At 42.8% G+C, this 17,000-nt stretch overlaps 1 protein-coding gene across 1 annotated transcript in view; it reads right to left on the bottom strand.

The window, feature by feature from the left end:
• Window positions 1-6,875: 6,875 nt before the first annotated feature.
• The window catches only part of LOC122557075 (protein FAM162A-like), a 21,172-nt gene continuing 11,047 nt past the window's right edge, over window positions 6,876-17,000 (bottom strand). The window contains exons 3-4 of the mRNA XM_043704358.1: window positions 16,586-16,694; window positions 6,876-7,857 (exon numbers count right to left, since the gene is read on the bottom strand). Of these exons, the coding sequence (XP_043560293.1) occupies window positions 7,756-7,857; window positions 16,586-16,694 (211 nt within the window). The 3' untranslated portion in view covers window positions 6,876-7,755. The remainder of the gene's footprint in view (window positions 7,858-16,585; window positions 16,695-17,000) is intronic.

Raw genomic sequence — 17,000 nt, 5'->3', positions numbered from 1 at the left:
ACTTCACTTCAAAGAGACCCTGACAGTTTTTAATTTGATTTATTGTTGTTACATGTACTGACATACAGTGAAAAGTATTGCTTTGCATGCAGTCCAGGTAACCATACCTTACATATATGCAGCAGGGTAATAGAACAGAATGCAGAATATAGTGTTACAGCTATAGAGAGAAAGATCAACTCTGATATGTGCAAGGTCTGGCCAATAGGCAGGTAACAGCCAAGAAGAAGCTGTTCTTAAATCTGTTGGTGAGTGTTTTCAAACTTTTGTATCTTCTGCCTAATGGAAGAGGATGAAAGAGAGTGGAACTGGGGTTGGAGGGGGCTTTGATTATATCAGCTGTTTTCCTGAGGCAGGGGGAAGTGTCGACGGAGTTAATGGATGGGAGGCTGGTTTGTGTGATGGACTGGTCTGTGTACACAACTCTTTGTAATGAAACAGTGTTTTCTGCCACAGTGCAATTACAGGGTCAGGACTGCATTGTCGGTGGTTCTCAAGTTAACAGTGGCTCATTTTATTTAATGTATGTGCCGTTACCAGGTCATTACTGGAGATAAAAGAAACAGCGCATGTTTTGCAATACATTGCAGCAGAACAGGATGCCACAGACAGCTCCTGTGGGTAGAGGGATAGCTCCATTTAATTCCCTCTTGCTAAGCATAAATGGGTGGAGTTACCTTGAGGGTTACCACATGGTTCCCCATTGTCTGCCATTGACCAGGTTTGGATTGCTTTCAGTGTGTCTCACGGGTATTTACACGAACAGAAATGAATTTTAATCCCCTCAGGATGCAGCTGGATCACGGGCAGTGCCTCATGCCATTGAATGCCCATTATCCTCATCAGAGTTCCTCTGCTTCACTCAGATTTTGCCTGGAGGTGGCTTCAATAGTTGGAGGTGACTATCCATTTTGCATTGGAGGGGTGGGTGGGCTCCAAGTTCTGGATTGGAGTTAGACTGCTGCATTCCCTTAAACATGTTAAGCCACTCGCCAGTCTTACAGCACAACTGCAATTCACAAATAACTCCTACGTCTTCTTATAACCAGGGTGGCCTTCCCCTTTAAGAGGGGAGGGGTTTTTTTTTCAGTACAATGCAGACCCTTCATGATATTGAGGTGTCTGCTGGTGTGAGCAACCAATGTTGCACTGTTAGCACAGAAATAAAGTAGGCAGTACCTGTTCAATTCAACGGGTTAAATGTTGTTTGTTCAACAGTTGTAATGACAACAGTGCATTTATATAGTACCTACAGTGTATTGCAAGATCTGAACACTTTGTTATATTGCCCTCTCTGCTGTGATCTTTATTGGGGGAGATGTAAATAATTTAGTTTAATAATGGCTGCCTGCAGTAGTTAAGAGTGTGTTTGTCTTACACAGTGCAATAGACAACAGCAGTCCTAGAAAGAAAACTCCCAGAATGTTTGATGTTATGAACCAGGAACAGAAGCTGAAGTCACTCTAAAGAAACAGTCAGGTGAGTAGCAAAGCAAATCTTGGTCAAAGGGAATGTTTTAAACAACATCTTATTGGTGAGATACAGAGGCAGGGAGGTGTAGGGATACCTATGGACAGCTCAACGGCATGGCCACCAATACTGGAATGAAGAGTACAGACATCTGGGGTGGCAAGGTGGCTCAGTGGTTAGAACGGCTGCCTCACAGCACCAGGGTCCCAGGTGCGATTCCAGCCTCGGGTGACTGTGTGGAGTTTGCACGTTCTCCCCGTGTTTGCGTGGGTTTCCTCCGGGTGCTCCAGTTTCCTCCCACAATCCAAAAATGTGCAGGTCAGATGAATTGGCCATGCTAAATTGCACACAGTGGTAGATGCAGAGGGAAATGGGTCTGGGTGGGTTACTCTGTGGAGGGTCGGTGTGGACTTGTTGGGCCGAAGGGCCTGTTCCCACACTAATCTAATCTAAATCTTGGACGGTTATAGTGCTGGAGGAGATGAGTGATGGTGAGGGAAAAAGCCATGGAGGGATTTCTAAACAAGGATGATAACTTGAAAAACAAGGTTTTTCAGTGGCACTAACATACATCAACACAGCACTGAAGGGCAGATTGGACATAAAGAAAATGGTCCTAATACTCTGATAGAAAGCAGCATTGTTTACAAAACTCCCAGAGTGATTAAATATCCCCTGTTAGATAAGGCTGAAGATCAGAGGAACTAATAAGGGGCTTTAAAATGGACTGTTATATGAGTGGAATTACGCTGATTCATTCAGGTCTGCTATGAGCTAAGATTGCAGGAAATCAGTAACCACACTGTCTCTGTCAAATAAGAATGGAACATTCCAGATTGGTCACATGCATGGATAATTCCAAATAAGGGATATACTTGGTACAGAGACTTGTGTATAAAGCAGCCTGAAAAAATCCTTGATTTTCAGCAAAACTTTAAAGAGTCACTCTACAGGAGGCAGCCTACGTCAGGAGGTGTGGTGGAGATGTCAAGAAAAGTTCCAACCTAGCCAACAGCCAACTCTCCCAGGTAGTAATGTTTGGAGCTAATTACAGATTGAGATATCTCTAGCAGTTAAAAGCTGGTTTTATTTGTTTAAGTACTTAAATAAGTGAATTAAGTTTTATAGAGGCCTAAATGTCTCTGCTATATCTTTGTCTATGTGTCTACTGTTGTCTCTCAGAGATGGGCAATGCCCCTTTCATAGAATTATATGATTGAAGAGTATGCAACCAATTGCCCTACAAGCCACCTGTTGTAAATGCATAATTGAAGCACACAGATTTCAGTGCAGTTGGATTAATAAATTAATAAATCAATTTATATAGAAATCATGATTTGGAGGTGCTGGTGTTGGACTGCGGTGGGCAAAGTTAAAAATCACAGAACACCAGGTTATAGTCCAAAAGGTTTATATGGAAGCACTCAAAAGCTAGTGCTTCCAAATAAACCTGTTAGACTATTACCTGGTGTTCTGTGATTTTTAACTAGATCAGAAGTACTAGTCATGATCTATCTTTTTCAATCTGATTTTGAAATAAAGCCATATTGAAAAAGCTTTCCATCCTACCCTTATCAGCACACACACAAGAATGGGCCTAATAAACAATCACGCCAATTCCAAGAGAAAAAGATGCTAATTGTTTGGCAGATTGATTTTGATGGCTGAGGCTGTACCATGGAGAAAGCATTGGGATTGTTTGATGACTGCAAGACAAAACAGTTTGGTGATATACTTTTCAGCAATATTCTAATAATTCCTTTAATTAGGATGCTTCTGGTCTTCTTACACTGGGAATTCTTTAAGAAGGTAGCATGGAATGATTTCACATGAATTATGCAGGATTCTGAAGGGATGGTATCATATACCCATGAGTTCTGGCTTCTCATAATGAACATCTCATGAAATTTATTCACAGCCCAAACCAAACTATCTCTCCCCAGGGGTCTTATTTACATGGCAAGCAGATTGTGCAGGAAATTTGAACTGTCATTGGTGAAGATGAGAGTTTCAGCTGACTCTCTGGTACTGGGATTGGAGCAGCATCATGTTTCTGTCATGAGTTCAAATTGCACCATGGAAACTGGGGAATTTTTTATTCACTTAGTTTAGTCAACCTGGAGTTAACAACTTGGTCTCAGTGATAGTGACCTTGAAATGACTTAGATTCTTGTTTTAAAAAAAAATATCACTAATGTGTAGATTTACTGTTTTTGACGGATCTGATATCTAAGTGACTCCAGCCCAACCACAACGTGGTTAACTCTGTAATAGCCATGTAATTTGGCTTCTGTAATAGTCTAGTATTCCATTTAATTTTTGATTATTCATTTATGGGATGTGGTCACTTCTGGCAATTCATTGTCAGTCCTTCATTACCCCCTTGAGAAGGTGGTGGTGAGCTGCAGTCCATGTGCTGGAGGTAGACCCACATTACCTGCGGGGGGTAATTCCAGGATTTTGAGTGATGGGATAGCGATATATTTCCAAGTCAGGAGGATGAATGGCTTGCAGGTGGTGGAGTCCCCATGTATATTCCACTATTGTCTTTCTAGATGGAAGTGGTTGTGGGTTTGGAAGGTGATCTTTGGTGAATTTCTGCGGTGCATCTTGCAAGTAGTACACACTGCGGACCGTTTGGGCTGACTGTTGGTGGTAGAGAGAGTGGATGCTTCTGGATGTGGTGCCAATCAAGCAGGTTGCTTTGTCCTGTATGGTGTCAAGCTTTTTGAGTGTTGCTGGAGTTGCACTCATCCAGGCAAGTGGGGAGTATTCCATCACACTCCTAACTTTACCTTGTATAAGAATAGTTTCCCTGTGGCAGAAAGCAGAGAGACTCCACTGTTGTTATTATATTAGGCTTGTCTCAATTCTTAAATACAATCCCAATGTTTGAGTCCTTGAGATCCTCCAGCTTGGAGTCATGTACAGCACAGAAATAGACCCTTTGGTCCAACTTGTCCATGCCAACCAGATCCTAAATTAATCTACTCCAATTTGCAAGCATTTGTCCCATATCTCTCTATATCCTTCCTATTCATTAGACCCATCCAAATGCCTTTTAAATGTCATAATTGTACCAGCTTCCACCACTTCCTCTAGCAGCTTATTCCATACATGCACCACCCTCCGTTTGAAAAAGTTGCCTGCAAGGTCCCTTTTTTACAAAAATCTTTCCCCTCTCACAAACCTACACCCTCTAAGTTTTGGATCCTCTAGTTTCCCCCTACCCTGGGGAAAAGACCCTGGCTTTTCATCCTATCTGTGCCCCTCATGATTTTATAAACTTCTATAAGGTCATCCCCCAGCCTCCAATGCTCCAGAGAAGATAGCTCCAGCCTATTCAGTCTCTCCCTACAGTTTAAACCTTCCAACCTTGGCAACATCCTTTATAAATCTTTTCTGAATCCTTTCAAGTTTTAAAACATCCATCCTACAGAAGGGAGACCAGATTGGTTCAATGTCCTGTACAGCTGCAACATGACATCCCAACTCCTATATTCAATGCACTGATGAATAAAGGCAAGCATGCCAAACGCCTTCTTCACTACCCTGTCTACCCTGAACCTGTACTCCAAGAGCTCTTTGCTCAGCAATACTCCCCATGGCCTTACCAACAACATCCCTCTTCCCAGGTGAGGGATGTGAGACCATGCAAGAGTGTATCTCTGGGCATGGAAATAATCAACAGATCAGAGAGTCAACTGTTCAACCTTTGGGACCATCAATACAAAATCAAAATCAGTCCAATCTCAGTAACGATTGTCCAAAGTTTAATGTATACTTAAACCAAAGATACTCTGCATCGGTATAGAGCAGAAACCAAGTTGTGTTGTTTAGGCAGCTTAAGTAGCCCATTAAGAAACACGATGATGGGAGACCTACAGGGCTACTATATTTGGAAGAACTTATATGCAGAGGAAAGTTCCTCAGACATGACAATAACTTATGGATAGGTCAGGTCTAATAGCTGACAAGTGTCATTGGATTCAAAAAAACTCATGTATAATTGGGATCAAGTTTTCTGAAATGTAATGAAAACTCAATTGCTTCCCTTGTGTCTAATGGAAAGGATTTCTATCTACCCACATCTCTTTACTCACCTTCAATATGGTGGTGTATTGACTCAGAGTCCAGCTGTTAACAATTCACTTTTTAACCTTAACAATGTTAGAGCTGTAGACGGTGAGGGTAGTGTTTCCAATCATTCAATCACAATGCTGACTAGTCCCTCCTGTCCTTATCACCCTCCTTTGTGATGAGTTGGAAGGATCTATAAGTTGATTATCCACCTGTTTGGCTGTTAAGTACTGGAGCGGGACTTGAACCTGGAACTTCAGGCTTGGGATTCAATTTGAAAATGGTCATTCAAGAATGACTCAAGGAATATCCCTTCAGCTAAATGGACTGAAATCAGGAACTGTCTCTCAAAAAGCTATTCAGATTGGGGTGAACTGAATATTTAAAACTGAAATTTAATTTTGTTTTAGGCAAGCTTAAGGGGGAATGGAGAAACGTCAGGTTTTCAGTTAAAGCGGCATAATGGTCAGCTCTGCTGCCTCACAGCACTCGGGATCCGGGTTCAATTCCGCCCTCAGGCGACTATCTGTCTGTCTGTCTGCGTGAAGTTTACACATTCTCCCCATGTCTGCATGGCTTTCCTCTCTCACACTCTTTCTCTGGGGAAGGTCCTGGAAGGAGCTCCTAGGGCAGCGGCAGGGAAATCAACTCCCTAAATAGTGGGTGGCACGGTTTCTCAGTGGTGAGCGCTGCTGCCTCACAGCACCAGGGACCCTGGTTCGATTCCAGCCTCGGGCAACTGTCTGTGTGGAGTTTGCACATTCTCCCCGTGTCTGCGTGGGCTTGCTCTGGTTTCCATCCACAATCCAAAGATGTGCAGGTCAGGTGAATTGGCTATGCTGAATTGCCCATAGTGCTTGGGGCATTAGGCAGGGGTAAATATAGGGTCTGGGTGGCTTACTGTTCAGAGGGTCGGAGTGGATTTGTTGGGCCGAAGGGCCTGTTTCCATACTATGGGGAATCTAATGTGCAGGTGGACATGCTAAATTGCCCATAGTGGCCCAGAATGTGCAATCTGAGTAGGTTAGCCATGGGAAATGCAAGAGTACAGGGAAGGGTTGGGTCTGAATGTGATAGTCGCTGGAGGCTTGGCCGAATGGCCTGTGTCCACACCGTAGGGATTCTGTTAGATGCAATTCAGATACAGATCAGTCAAGACCTAATTGAATGGAACAGACTTGAAGGAATAAGTGGCCTCTCAGTCTGTCTGAAGCAAACTGCCTTGTAAATATCTCACCCATCCTGACAGCAAATGAAAATTAATTACATTCGAGCCGTGGTTTCAGAAACAAACTAACGGTACATTTAAAAGGCATTTACACAACTAGATAACAGAATTTTTATTCAGAAAGTCAAAGGAACCATCAGACACTGCTACAAAATATTAAATTGATTTAATATTACAGCTTTTAGGCATGACATATGTTAAACTTGAGGTCGACTTTCATAATTGAAAAGTGATTTCCCTGATGTGCAAGAACAGTCATTTACAGGCCTGGTTCCCAGTGTTGTGCATTATAGTGATTTGAAAAGTGCTGATAGGATGTTGCAATTTTCACTTTGATAAAGATTGATCCACACTGCAGGAGACTAACCTGACTTTCAAAAGGTGAGGAATTGTTCCAGAGAAGCAAAATACTCCAGTTGCTTGAAATTTGAAACAAATGGCAGATCATTCATTAACATCATCAGAGATTTGAGCTGCGACCAAGTGTCGACGTTAGATTTTGAGCACTCAAACAGAGGCTGCAAAAATGCCAATGTATTGAGATTAATAAGTTAAGAAAGGTGTGGCCTGAATACCTGTGTCACAGACACACAGACTGTGGAGGGGGAGAAAGAATGTCTGAAATTCCTCAGCCCACCATCAGTGGATACATTACCCAGTGAAATGAGTGAGCTTCTCTGCAAGAAATGAGAGACAGCAGCTTCAACTGAAAGTGTCAATGATAATCTGGCTTCATTTGACAATCATAAAATCTAAAACAGAACTTTCAGAGTAATCATTTTGAAGAGGTTAAAATGGAAACGAAGGTGGATTGGTTCAGTCTGCAGAACAAGGACTGATGACACTGTTGAGTACTAGTCCTGACTGTCATAACTGTGTACCAATGGACTTCAGAACCAGTCATCGATAAGACTAATAGTTTGTCTTTTGTGCCACTGTTAAGAGGAGGTAAATTGGTACAGCTAGTCTTATTGCAGTTACTGGGGCTTTTCTGTGACCAGCTTCTGTTCAAATTCCTCTTTCAATTTGGCCTTTTTCTCCAAGTTCCACTTGGTAAGGTTCTCGTGCTGTTTAAAAGCCTGCAATTACAAGAGGGAGAGAATATAACAATATAAATGAAGTAATGCAAAGTCCGAGCAAAAACAAACATTGTTTCGGAAATTTCCAGCTAATAAAAACCCAGCTGATTTAAAGGAGTGAACAAATGGGGCAGCACGGTGGCTCAGTGGTTAGCACTGCTGCCTCACAGCACCAGGGACCCAGGTTCGATTCCCGCCTTAGGCGACTGTCTGTGTGGAGTTTGCACATTCTCCGTGTGAGTTCGCTCCAGGTTCCTCCCAAAATCCAAAGATGTGCAGGTTCAAGTGAATGGGCCACACCACATTGCCCTTAGTATTAGGTGCATCAGTCTGGGGTAAATATAGGGCAGGGGAATGGGTCTGGGTGGGTTACTCTTCAGAGGGTCGGTGTGGACTTGCTGGGCCGAAGGGTCTGTTTCCATACTGTCAGGAATCTAATCTAAAATCTGTCTGGCAGGAAATGGGCTTGTGTGGCACAGTGGTGGTGTTCCCTGCCTTTGAGCCTGGAGGTTAGCTCAAGTCCAACCTACTCCAGTGCTGTATAGCCACATCTGAGCAGGTTGATTTAGAAAACATCTAATGGCAGGGAGACCTCCTCAATGACAGGTTCAAGACAGATAGATGTCCAGGTCCTGCTTGTTAGAGTGGAGGTGAGACAAGCTTTTGGTGGGTGAGGTGGGGGGATATTACTGTTGTCAAGGCGAAGGCCAGCAGTAGGAGAGGTTGTCCAGCATGCTCACCTGTTCAAGGGGCATCGACATCAAAGACCGGAGATAATACCCAACGGAAGAGACTGGCTAAACTAAAGGCAGCTTTGTATTTGGACCATCATTGTTAATTTCTTCGCTTATTCTCACTCTCTCCATGGCAACTTTAAGAAACAGTATTAAGTCCGGAGGACGTGAGGGAGATTCTCCAGTGAGGCCTGCATTCAGTGAGATAGCTTATCAACCTCAGCCCCGCCCCCCCCCCCCCCACATTCATTTCATCTCTCTCTCAAAGCCACCTGGTTTCAGGCAGAAACCAAGAGAAGGATCAGAGGATCCCTACAGTGCGGAAGCAGGCCCATCGGGTCAACACCAACCCTCCGAACAGCATCCCATTCACCCCACCCTATCCCTGTAACCCTGCATTTCCCATGCCCAATCCACCTAACTGGCACACCTTTGGACTGTGTGAGGAAACTGGAGCACCCGGAGGAAACTCATGTTGACATGGAGAATGTGCAAACTCCACACAGAAAGTCACCCGAGGGTGGAATCGAACCAGTGTCCCTGGCACTATGAAGCAGCAGTGCTAACCACTGAGTCACCATGTCACCCTGACCAATTAATTAAAGACCCTCCGGTGCACTCGATCTTATTCCAGAAATCCAGTCCTTCTGTTGCAATTGCCTTACTGTCAAAACAGCGAGCTGTACTGAAGTAAATGCATATTCTCAAACAGATTATTTTTTGAAAAAACCTTGCATAAGGACTGCTTCCTGTTTGGTGTTCAAAAACTGTCCTTCCCATAGCTGTCATTGCAACATCCTGTAATACTGTCACATCTGAAAGGATTGCATTACATTTACTCGTTCTCTCCTAATATGCCATACACATTCAATGGCAGCCTCAGGCCCAAGGCTGTGCCTGGCAGTGAATGCTGCCAGATTATGGGTCAGGTGTTTGGGGCAGGGGTAAATTCAGGCTTGTTGGGGTCATGGGTCACTTTCAACCTTGTCATAGATCAGGAAAACAAATAAGCCTAATGCCCTTCAGCTATTTCGCAACATTACACACAAACAAACTTCGTAAGTTCATTTTAACGGAGTAAAACAGAAAAAGATGATGTATGGCACATTCTGCAAAATGTTTAATTTTCAGTTATTGTCGGTTTGACAGATGATACCAGTATTTTGGATTTAAAAGAGTCTTTTTTGGAACCACACTGATCAGTGGTGAAGATCTCTGACTGACAGGTTTGTCGAAGCTCCTGTCCCTTAGTTAGGATGGTCAACTGCAGCAACCAGAACTCCAAGCAGTAATCCAGCTTGGTTTGACTGAGGAACTGCAGAGTTTCAATGTGAATCCGCAATTAACTGGGTTGTGTAACCTCTCAATATATTCACTTTGTTACCATAATCTCACACCATTTGGTCAGAATGAATGATAGATTAACGTTCTAGAGTATCCCTTGCATCTTCGTCTGGGCTAGATCAATCTCGATCGCGTATTATGTGCAGCCTTCATTTTGATTTCAAATGTACACCAGCTTCCAGTTGGCTAAATCAAACTTGAATTTGCCAATAGACAGTCCAGATGTAAATTCTCTTGGGCTGGTGTCAAAATGGTTTCCTCTGAATATATGCCAGCTTGTATGCTAACTGCAAATTTAATATCCATTCAATGATAAGAGGGGCTGAACTTCCAGGTGAGGCTTAGATTAGGGGTGGTTAGGCCTGCGAGTTAGCACTGTCAGACTTTGCACACGTTGTCCATTACATCCCCAATTCGACAGTCCTTGAATATCGTTAAGGCAGAGATGGATAGATTCTTAAAAAGTTCGTGGTGAAAGGTTATCTGGGGTCTGGTGGAAATGTGGAGAAGTCACATCAGCCATGATCTTATTGAATGGAGGAGACTGCTTGGGGTAACTGACTAAGTGGCCTACATTTACGTCCAATTTGTTAATTAGGGCAAGAAGACATCAGTTTGGTGTTGGAGAATCCATTCCTCCGAACGTTATGGTGCTCATCATTTACTAGATTATATTCCTGCAGATAATCTTTTTCCTGATTATTAATTCAGTTCATTTCTTAATTACTGGTGTCAGGCTAATAAGTCTGTAGACTTATGGCACTTTCATCCATTCATATCAAAACCATTATCCACATCCTCCCTTCAAAACATTCGCTCTCAAACCTTTCATCCCTGATCATTGCAGACAGAGCAACAATGTCTTTTTCCTTGACAGCTCCTTGAACATGTTGCCTCCCAAATTAATGCAAACCTTTCATTCAGTTCACTCTTTGAATCTATAATCAGGTTTCTCTCTGCACAACAGCACAGAAATGGCTCAACTAAATGACTAATTTGTGAAGGCAACTGTGATACCTCACTCTTCTTCAACCACGGGAGGCTTTAGCATCACTGGGAACAGTGTGGTTTCCAACCAAATTGTAGAACCATGGACATGATTTTCACTGTTTGCCAACTCCAGGAGCAACGCCAACCCCTCGGCATCACCTTCATCGACGTGACCAAAGCTTTTGATTCAGCCAATCAGGAAGTGCTACGGAAGACCCTACCAATGGCCCAGTGAAACCCATCACCATTCAGTCTCCTCCACGATCAGATATCAGTGATGGTCCTCGCCATTGGTAATATGATAGACTCCTTTGAAGCCTACTCTGAGTTGGTCAAGCACACTCTGACATCACTGCCGCTCTTTTCTCCACCTTCATCACCTCGATTCGTCACTTTGTCAAGAACAAGTTTCCTAGTGGTGTGGGCACATTAGTCTCAGACCCCAACCGCAAAAAGAATCAAATCCTTTAACAATCTATCCCAGGTCATGTTCTTGTCCATCTCTCCATTATGATCAATGAGAAATCCTGCCAAATGTGGGACATTGCCCTTCCCAGGGAAGGGCAATCTCTCAAGCTAAGGCTGACATTGGGTACAATGTTGAATCACTGCATCCCGTTGGCACGCTTAAGGTTGCAAGTCTTCAATAACAATGACATCTGTGCTGATACCAACAAGCCTGTGGATAAGGCAGTCACCTTTCTGACTCTTCTGTATGGCTCTGAAACTTGGAGGATGTAAGAGTCAGCTGGAAGGACAGGTGTGACTAACATCAGCGTCCTTGAAGCAGCCCAATAGCACCAGCATGGAGGTCATGATCATGCGAAACCCACTCCATTGGGCCAGCCTCATGCTTAGGATGTCAATGACTGCCAAAGCAAATCATCTTGGCCCAGCTCAAGGAAAACACTCCAACAAGAAGACAACAAAGGAAGCATTTCAAAGACTCTCTGCGGACTTCCCTCAAGAAATGTAACATTGATGTCAAGGCATGGGAAACCCTCATTCATAAGAATTCGCGACCTGGGGGAAACCCATATGTGAAAGGACACAATTCTTTGAGAACACCCATCAGCTAGAGGAAGTATAGAAAAGGAACCAGAGAGAGGAATGAGAATAACCTCAAGCCCAATGACCACTTCCACCACTTTGAGAAACAAGTTAGTCAGTTGAAGGTCTTCAACACTGAAACGTCTGGTCGGACTGAGCTCATTGGTCACACAAGGACTCAAGTCATGTGTCATGGATTTTCAAAGTGGACAATCACACTCTTTTGCAAGTGATTGCAGACAACAACAGTGATTGGTGAGTGAAAATGAAAAGCTTTGACACAATGTGCCCTCTTCAGCAATACTCAAAAGATCATCATTTTCTGGGGGTAATTATCCCTAATTCCTAACTCTGTCCATTGAATGGACTACAATTCCTGGTGAGACTCACCGATGGACTGAATTCCTCAATATAACTCCCTTTAGAATGTCCTAATATGACTTTCTATTTGGCTATGGTTCAGAGGTAACAGTTCAAATGGATCATAATTCAGAATGTAACTTGTTATAGACTATTTCTGTCTGACCTGTGAATGGACTGTAATTCCCATTGTGACTCTCTGATGGGTTTTGTATCTCATGGACAAGGTAATATCAATCATCCTGAATTGCAATTTTATAGCTATACTTTGTAGGTGCTCACTGTCTCTGAGAATGAACAATGGTACACCTGAAATCTCCTTCTTTCTCCACGATTCAAGCAAAAATGGAGGGGTCAGCTCCTTCTGCCTCGTTTAAAACCATCTGGTTTAGCAATGACCGGTCCCGTGGCATCAATGATGGGTGTTTGGATGCAGTCTATGTTTAAGTTTTAGTGTCCTCGCTAGCAAAAAGCTGCAAATAACAGTGATTTAGCATGTTTACTCTCTTCATCCTCATCCAATTCTTTAGAGGCTTACCTTCTTCCCATATTAGTCTCGTTACTAGAATTTATTGGCCTGGTGTTTTGCATCAGCCCCTGTGCCCCAGCTCCCTTGGCAGCTCTCAAATCTCTGCACCGTTGCTCCTTCCCCGCTATCCGGGTGGTGCTCTGAATTTTCAAGTCATAGTAGAACTGAAAGGTGACAGCCCCACATTCTGTGTTCCCACCATTGGCGCCACAATTTATTCCTGGGTTTTTAATTCATTTCTTCCCCAACCAAAAGAGAAGGGATTTAAATAATAGCTTGCTAATGAGAGATGCACACTGATCAGGACCTTACCACCCAGACTGTTGTTCTTCCTTTGTTTGACACAACATATTCTACAGTAGAAATTCAATTTGCTAAAATTGGCTGTAATACATTTCCCTAGACATTGACCACTTTAAAGCTCCCACACAGATTGCACTCCATTTTGCTTCACTGCATCAAATTAAAACCCATTAGATAGTTACATGTGGAAACAGCAGAAACATTTATAGGGAAATTAAAAGTGCCGTTCAGCTGCTCGCATCTATCTGGCTTTCTGCTCCGTCATGATGTTCTGGTCTCCCTGCTATTGGAAAGATGTTGTGAAACTTGAGGGTTTAGAAAAGATTTCCAAGGATGTTGCCAGAGTTGGAGGGTTTGAGCTATAGGGAGAGGCTGAATAGGCTGGGGCTATTTTCCCCAAGAGCGTTGGAGACTGAGGTTTTGCAGGTTTATAAAATCATGAAGGACATGGATAGGGTGAATAGCCAAGTGTAGGAGAGTCCAAAATTAGAAGGCATGGGTTGTGTAAAAGGGACAATTTCTCAGGGACAGTAAGCACTTACAAACTACAGCTGTAAAATTACAATTCAGGAAGATTGTATTTCCTTGATGTGGTAATGTCAAACACATTAGACAGTCACACTGGGAATTACAGCCCATTCACAAATCACAGTCTATGAATGAATTACACTCTGAATCAGATTTAAAAAGGGAAACTTTTTCCACAGAGGGTGGCGCATGTATAGAATGAGCTGCCAGAGGAAGTGGTGGACCATAAGACATAGGAGTGGAAATAAGGCCATTCCGCCCATGGTGGAGGTTAGTACAATTACAACATTTAAAAAGCATCTGGAATGAGTATATGAATAAGAAAGGTTTAGAGGGAATATGGGCCAAATGCTGGCAAATGGGACTAGATTAATTTAGGAAATCTGTTAGGTGTGGATGGATTGCTCCAAAGGATCTGTTTCCATATTTACAACGCTATGATACAAGTACAATGCAGAACGTCTGCGCTTATTATGGTTCAGTGCAACATGCAGTGTTAACAAGCATCCAGTATTTTGAAGCTTAACCCATAATTTCACCCTCAATCCCATTTTGTGTCCCCATGCATTTCTCAGTTGTTTGTCCTGTATTTTTCAAGCAGTGAGTGGAAAATAGCTGGCAATCTGCCAATGCCTCTGCCTGCGGGTTTACTTGCCTTCAAAGTATCCCACCATTGGTCACAAAGTAAAGATGGAATGTGAGACATAATGATTTCATAGAGTGAATTATTAATATGGGGATCCTGCCACTCCTGGATTCTCACCAGTAACTGCTCCCTATTCTGATCAGCCATTCCCACTCATAAACCCATGCCCATTTCCGTCATCACTCACCCAATATCCACTAGACAGACCTCAGCAGTCATAGGGACATGAAAATATTATTAACAATCTAATAAAGCTGCGGCTCTCATGCACGCTTGATAAAGAAAAGCAACTGTCATTCAAGAAACCCATTAAAACACCTTAAATCCCCAGAAGTGGACAATGTGCGAGAATAAAATTCATTTTAGCAACCACAAAGTGATACTTGTTTAAAAAAAAATTAATTCAGAGGATGTGGATATCACTAGCCAGGCCAATATTTATTATCCATCTCTATTTACCCAGAGGGCAGTTGAGAATCAACCACGCTGCTGTGGTTCTGGAGTCACACAGACCAGATTTCCTTCCCTAAAACACCATTAGTGAACCAGACGGGTTTAATCCTGTTGTAAGCTCAAAGCTGTTAATCAAAATGGACTCCATTGAGAAGTGCTTTTATAGCTTTAGAATCTCTGGAAAGTGTTCAGGATTAAGCTCAGCTATAATCTTGTAATTCTCGAGATATATCATCAATGATTTCTATTGGCACTTAAGCAACAGTGGGGTTCATTTTCTAATCTGCACCAGATGGCCTGTCAACCAAGCCTTTCTTTCAACTATAACTGACAGCTGCAGCCTGTTTTTCTTCTATGTTTCAAGAACTGGGGATTTAAATAAGAACATGTCGCTTAAACAGACTTTATCTGCCCTTCAAGAGCTTTTAACACTTTTCCCCCACAAATTGATGACTGCCACATTGTGGGTTAAAGTACATGGAACAGTGAAAACAATCACAGAAACAGAAACTAGGAACAGAGTAGGCCATTTGGCCCTTCAACCCTGCTCCTCCATTCAATATGATCACGGTGCGTCATCCAACTCTGTATCCTGTTCCCCCTTTACCCTGTGCTCATTGATCCATTTAGCCCCAAGAATTATAAGACTATAACAGCAGAAATTAGGCCATTCAGTCCATCGAGTCTGCTCTGCTCTTCAATCGTGGCCAGTAAGGTTTCTCAATCCCATTCTCCCATTTTCTCCCAGTAACCCTTGATCCCCTTGACAATCAATCAGTCAGTCTTAAATATACTCAATGACTTGGTCTCCACAGCCTTCTGTGGCAGTGAATTCCATCGATTCCCCACTCTCTGGCTGAAAAAGTATCTCATTATCTCCAATCGAAAAGATCTTCCCTTTATTCTAAGGCTGTGCCCTTGGGTCCAGATCTCTCTTACTAATGGAGGCATCTTCCCAACACCCATTCTGTCCAGGCTATTCAGTATGCTGTAAGTTTCACTTCGATCCCCCTCATCCTTCTAAACTCAATACAGTATAGACCAGAGTCCTCAAACATTCCTCATATGTTAAGGTTTTCATTCCTGGGACCATTCTCGTGAACCTCCTCTGAACATGTTTCAGGGCCAGTACATCCTTCCTGAGATATGGGGCCCAAAACTGCACACAATGCTCCTAATGTGGTCTGACCAGAACAGTATAGAGCCTCAGAAGTCCATCTCTGCTTTTATATTCAAGTCCTCTCAAAATAAAAGCCATTATTGCATTTGTCTCCCTAACGACTGATTCTTTGAAAGTATACTGATACAGCAACTGTCTGTGTGGAGTTTGCACATTCTCCCAGTGTCTGTGTGGGTTTCCTCCAGGTGCTCCGATTTCCTCCCACAGTCCAAAGATGTGCAGGTCAGGTGAATTGGCCATGCTAAATTGCTCATAATATTAGGTGCATTAGTCAGAGGGAAATGGGTCGGAGGGTCAATGTGGACTTGTTGGGCCGAAGGGCCTGTTTCCATACTGTAGGGAATTTAATCTAATATAGTCTGAGCAGAGAACATTCCTTTGCTTCCCCCATTACCACTAGCTGTACAAAATGAATTAGAAACCCATTGTGGAAACTAATATGTGAGGAGACCAGGAAATCACTGTCTGGAGATCAGCTAAGACAGTTGAGATGAACTCTCCTTAATATTGACTGCACTCAAGAGGAGGGATTGTGCCATGGAAAATAAATAGGATTTCATTGCAGATACATTAAATAGTCTCTCTTGACAACAGGTCAGCGATGAACATACCTTCTTTCCAGAGACCACCATAATCAGGCAGGCTACAACTGTCAAACCTATCATCATGTAGCAGATCTTCACCCTTATTTTGTTTCCAGCTGCATAAAGCATTTCATTCCTGTGGAAAAAAAACCCATTTTTTTTAATATTTGAAAAGAGGAAGAGGACTGTGACATCAAATATCTAACTCTCTGCATTGTTTCTAGTTTTAAAAAAAGAGTGCTGCTGGTTTTGATGCTTTTTGCAGGCCTGTCTTAATTAAATATACCGTAAACAAAAAGCACACTGCTCTCAGCCTCCCCTTGTCTAAGCTCACCAAAATGTCTGGCCCCACCATAGGAACCTGTATTCATCATTGGCTCAAATGTAATGGCAGCTCTTCAGAAGTTGTCAATAACGAGTTCTAATTAAACAGCAGGAAAAG

The sequence above is a fragment of the Chiloscyllium plagiosum genome, chromosome 15, assembly GCF_004010195.1.
Source record: "Chiloscyllium plagiosum isolate BGI_BamShark_2017 chromosome 15, ASM401019v2, whole genome shotgun sequence".
Classification (NCBI taxonomy): Eukaryota; Metazoa; Chordata; class Chondrichthyes; order Orectolobiformes; family Hemiscylliidae; genus Chiloscyllium; species Chiloscyllium plagiosum.
The sequence above is the reverse complement of the archived record's forward strand: the minus strand, read 5'-3'. Positions and strand labels throughout refer to the sequence as shown.